Genomic DNA, 4551 nt, shown 5'->3' with positions numbered 1-4551 from the left:
TGGGGGCCTAATCCCTCCCGAAAAAAAAAAAAATGTTTCGATCGGTCGTTGTACGCGCCGCATCTTGATCGAGTCGCACGACGAATGTGTCACTTTTGCTGGTCCCCCGAAGATCGTGACGATACGGCGAGGGGCGCGGATGGGGGTTGAAAGAGAGTGTGTGTGGAGAGAGGAGAGAGAGCGCGCGCGCGCGATCCTCCACATCTATCGCACACACATTCATCATCATTACCAGGGTGTGTGATTTCGCTCTCTTTCCTTTCTGCGCTTTCTCTCTTTCTTCGGCGGCGGCGCGCGCGATCTTTTCTGGTCGGTTGAGAGTGGAGAGGAAGAAACTGGATCGCGGGGCGCTTTCTTCCGCGCAACCTTCAACTTGATCGTGGCTTCTTGCGGAAACGCTCTGGCCGAGGTGGTGGTGTGTGTTGGTGCACGATGGTCTCTCGCTCTCTTCGTCGGGGGGGCTGTTCGGTCACACACATGGGGACCCTGTGGCCGAGGCCGGGCTTTGGGGGCCGCCCGGAATCAAAGAGAATAAAACCCGCTGCAGCATTGTCTTCCAGTCACAGTTCACCGGTTGCTTTCCAACAATTAACAGCTCCTCCAGCGCTCTCCAGTGTGTGTGAGGTAGTGTGTGTGAGTCTCAGATAAATAGACGTGACTAGTAGAGTCCTGCATTCAGTGTGGTGAGAACCCGGAAGCAGTACGGAAGCTAATAGAGCAGAAGTGAAGATGAAGCAGTTTGTCGTGTTGTTCGCCGTTTTGGCCGTTGCGGCTGCCGCCCCCTCGGAAACCGATGGATTATTGTCCAGCGCACTCAAATTCGTCAAGGACTGCGGCGACAAGTCAATGGTGCTATGCGTCAAGGTAAGGGCCGGGCCAGGCTCGAAGAGACCTCCGTTGTTTGCACCACCGATCGGCAGTTACTGTGTGTGATCCTCGATGATCTACCCCAAGAGACATTCTTGAAGCGCCGTTGAAAGTGAGATCTTCAGTGTTCAGTGTGTACTACCTTGGACAATAACAAACCGATAGAACAGTGATCGCGACGCGATCGTTCAGAACTCTTGCCCAGTGTGATTACCCTTTCAAACGATCGCAACAGTTGGATAGCGACGAACCCCCACGCCAAGTGTGTAGCAGTAGCAAGCATCTCGAAAAGATCCAGTTGGTCTTGAAGAGGAGCAAACGCGAGAAAAACACGCAGAACAAGTTTACCGTAAATGCTTTGCCCCATACCGGGGCACGCAATTACTAAACAAACAGAACTGTTTGTGGAGTGTGCGGAGATGATGATAATTGTGATATTTAGCGAAAATGATCGTGAGACGATCCTCGCGCACACTCATAGTAGTAGTCGTAGAAAGCGCGTTCCAGGTGATGATCGAGGCCTACGAAGAAATCGGGAACATATCTGAGGGGGGAGAGAAAAAAAACAGCTCAGTTCGTCTAACTGTATCGCGATCGCGCAAAACCTGCTTGAGATCGCGCCCATCTATTGGGAGTGTGTGTGTCCGTGTGGTGCAAAACAATGTTTACAGCTTCTCGGGCATCACGTCGATCGCCCCTGTCGATACCAGCTCAATCACTAACCTATATTTTCGCATCTCCTCTCTTTTGTCTCTTGTTCGCCGCTGCCCGTCTAGGAACGTGCCCTCCAGTACGTCGACAATGTGCAGGGCAACATTGAGGTCACCGAAGGTATCACCCTGGTCGAGACTGAGAAGCCCGCCACCGGACGCTCCCTGAACGAGGTTGACCTGCCCGCCGAGCCGGAGGCCCGCGAGTCCGAGATCGACAGCCTGCTGGTTGACCGCGCCGCCCGTTTCCTCGGATCGCACACCCTCCAGTTCTCCGTGCCCAGGAGTCGATCGCCGACATGCAGCGCTCCTGGATGAGGGTAAGAGGGCGTTCTCCCACGAGCGCGTCACTTTGCTTACGATCGTCGCTTCGCGGCATTATGATGATTATTACGTAGTCGCGACTCCGTCGTCCGCCTCGGTTGAGCGACTCGCCGGCGAAGAGGAAGACGCAACGAAACGAGCAAAGCGAGTTAGTAAGGCACTAAGTCACTGAACTTGACCTCGCGCAACGTGGTTGGATCGCGTGCCGAGCACGAGTGAGAGAGAGAGATTTATGGGCGGTCGTGCCGGTAGAGGCCGAAGCCGATGAAGATTTAACGGGTTCGTCGCTTGGAGCAACGAAACCGATCTTTTTTCGATTTCTTCTAAAAATTGATGCGATGGCATTACTAGAAAATTATGATTAATTTAAAATTGATTAATTTGCTTTGTCACAAACTCACAAACACCACTTTTAACTATGTTATGACTACTCACACCTAGGTGGCGACAGTAAAAAGTGAAAAAACTTAAGCTTCACCATTTCCAATTTCATTCATTAGATCGACAACATCCTAATTTTTGCACTTCGTGGATCTCTCGCATTCCATTCAGCAGATCCACAACTCTTCAAAGCGTTTCACCTACTTCATAACTTCAATTTCAAGACCCATGAATTAAAATTACGATCATCAAGCTATTATTCAATTGATCTTCTTTTCGAAGATCTTATTCGATTTCAATCAAACGATTAAAATGATTCCCAGGTGGCGACACCACAAAGTGAATTGCATAACCTAAAAGATCGTTCGTAGCCAGCCGCCGCCGCATCCGGCTCGCCAGCCTTACGTAACCGTTGGCGGCTCTTTGAGTCCCCCCGAGGTCGTGACGAGCGATTACGTCAGACGCGAAGCGAAAATCGAAAGTTCCGGGATAGCCGAGCCACTTTCACTCTCGAACCGGATTTTAACCATCGTGTTTGTTTTCCCTTTTTTCTCCCCTCTCCCCCCCCGTGCAGCCCGCGGCAAGAAGAAGAAGGTCAAGAAGCTGCTCCTGCCCCTGCTGCTGCTGTTCAAGCTGAAGGCCGCCGCCCTCCTGCCCCTGGCCATCGGATTCCTCGCCCTGATCGCGTTCAAGGCTCTGATCGTCGGCAAGATCGCCCTCATCCTGTCCGCCATCATCGGCCTCAAGAAGCTGTTCGACAAGAAGCCCGAGCAGAGCTACGAAGTGGTCGCCCACCCGCACTACTCGCACTCGACCTCGTTCGACGACCACCACGGATACGCTCGCTCCCTGGACGCCCAGAACCTGGCCTACGCCGCTCACACCCAGTAAGCTTGCCATAAACATGCTGTAGCGCGATGCGACCACCCCCAGTAACGTGGGTGGGGCTGGGCCCAGCCCGGCCCACCTTTTCCAAACCTTCATCCCCCCTCAACTGTCTGTCTCTCTGTGGACACTCTCGTCCAATCCTTCTCGATTTCGCGGAGCAACCGCCCCGACACAGGACACGAGCGCCCTCCGTGAAAACGGTGGGGCGCTTAGTGAAGACCACAACCACGTTTAGTTAAGTAGGTTACAATTCGCGGTCATCCTAACCTTCCCCCCCTCTGTTACAAGTGCTCCTGCCCCACTCTTTCCAAAAACCTTCGGGCGGAAACCATCTTTCTACAACAAAAACCCAACCACAACCACTCTTAGATTAATTAATTTATTTGCGATGAGAAGATAAACGCGTATTTAATAATTTATTACTTTTTGCTCGAGAATATTTATTAGTTTATTTGTTTTTAAAACTAGCGTATTTTTTTCTCTTTCTCGAACTGTTCTCGACTTTTTTTTCTCTCACACACGCTCTCAAAACCTGTGTCTCAGCTGTGACTTGTCTGTACGAGGGGGAGTAACGCCCCCCTCGCTTAACTTTCACCAAAACACCAAATAATGCTCACTAAACACCGCTCACTCACTCACGGTAGTAAACGAATTCTAAAAAGTTCTACTTGGGGAAAAAAAAGTTCAGTCGATGGCAGTCTTTGAGAAAAACTAGCAAAAAAAAACACCCCGCGAAAATACGTAAAGTTCAAAATAGTTAAAATAGGATCTAATATGCCAAAAACTACGCCCCTGCAAACCCCCCACTTACTGCAAAACAAAGTAGCTCAAAACAAGACTGTACTGACACCTGACACACCTGGGTTGGATCGCTCCCGTTAGGTTCCGTTTTTGGCGGGCATAGCCCCAAAGAAATCGTAGCTGGCGGTGCGATTTCGCGATTTCGCAACAGGTGGCGACACCTGCCGCGAATCGAGCCCACCCTTCCGGGGACTGATTAAGCAAGTTTCACGTGAAGAACGTTAAAGTTTATATTAAACTGTAGTAAAGTGACTTCTCTTGCTCCCTCTCTCTCTAATCTACTCACTCAACTCTAACTCTGCGTGTATCGAACGGGCTGGAATTGCACCTCAATTCCGGGCCTGATTCGGAGCTTTACCAAAACCAACTCTCTCAAGATAGAATAACAAGGAACTTAACTTTCTACCTCGGCACTCTTTGCCGCCAACGCCGTTCCCCAACTCAGCTAAGGTAATAAGACTTTTCAAACTTTCCCGTTTAAATTTTCAAATAACTGAATTCTTCATTCTAACTGTCGAACTCGCTCTCCCGAGTTTCTCACTCTTCTCGCGTTCCGCGGGCCTACGAAAGAAAAAAGCTA

At 50.5% G+C, this 4551-nt stretch overlaps 1 protein-coding gene across 1 annotated transcript; it reads left to right on the top strand.

Annotated features, from left to right (window-relative positions):
• The first annotated feature begins 545 nt into the window (after positions 1–545).
• LOC6040253 lies at positions 546–3591 on the top strand. The gene is given in 5 exon segments (XM_001849640.2): positions 546–864; positions 1644–1857; positions 1860–1883; positions 1886–1897; positions 2857–3591. Coding segments are annotated over 5 exon segments (702 nt in total). The 5' UTR covers positions 546–729; the 3' UTR covers positions 3174–3591.
• Positions 3592–4551: the final 960 nt, after the last annotated feature.

This window comes from Culex quinquefasciatus, chromosome 1 (genome assembly GCF_015732765.1).
Source record: "Culex quinquefasciatus strain JHB chromosome 1, VPISU_Cqui_1.0_pri_paternal, whole genome shotgun sequence".
In the NCBI taxonomy this organism is placed as follows: Eukaryota; Metazoa; Arthropoda; class Insecta; order Diptera; family Culicidae; genus Culex; species Culex quinquefasciatus.
The sequence above is the reverse complement of the archived record's forward strand: the minus strand, read 5'-3'. Positions and strand labels throughout refer to the sequence as shown.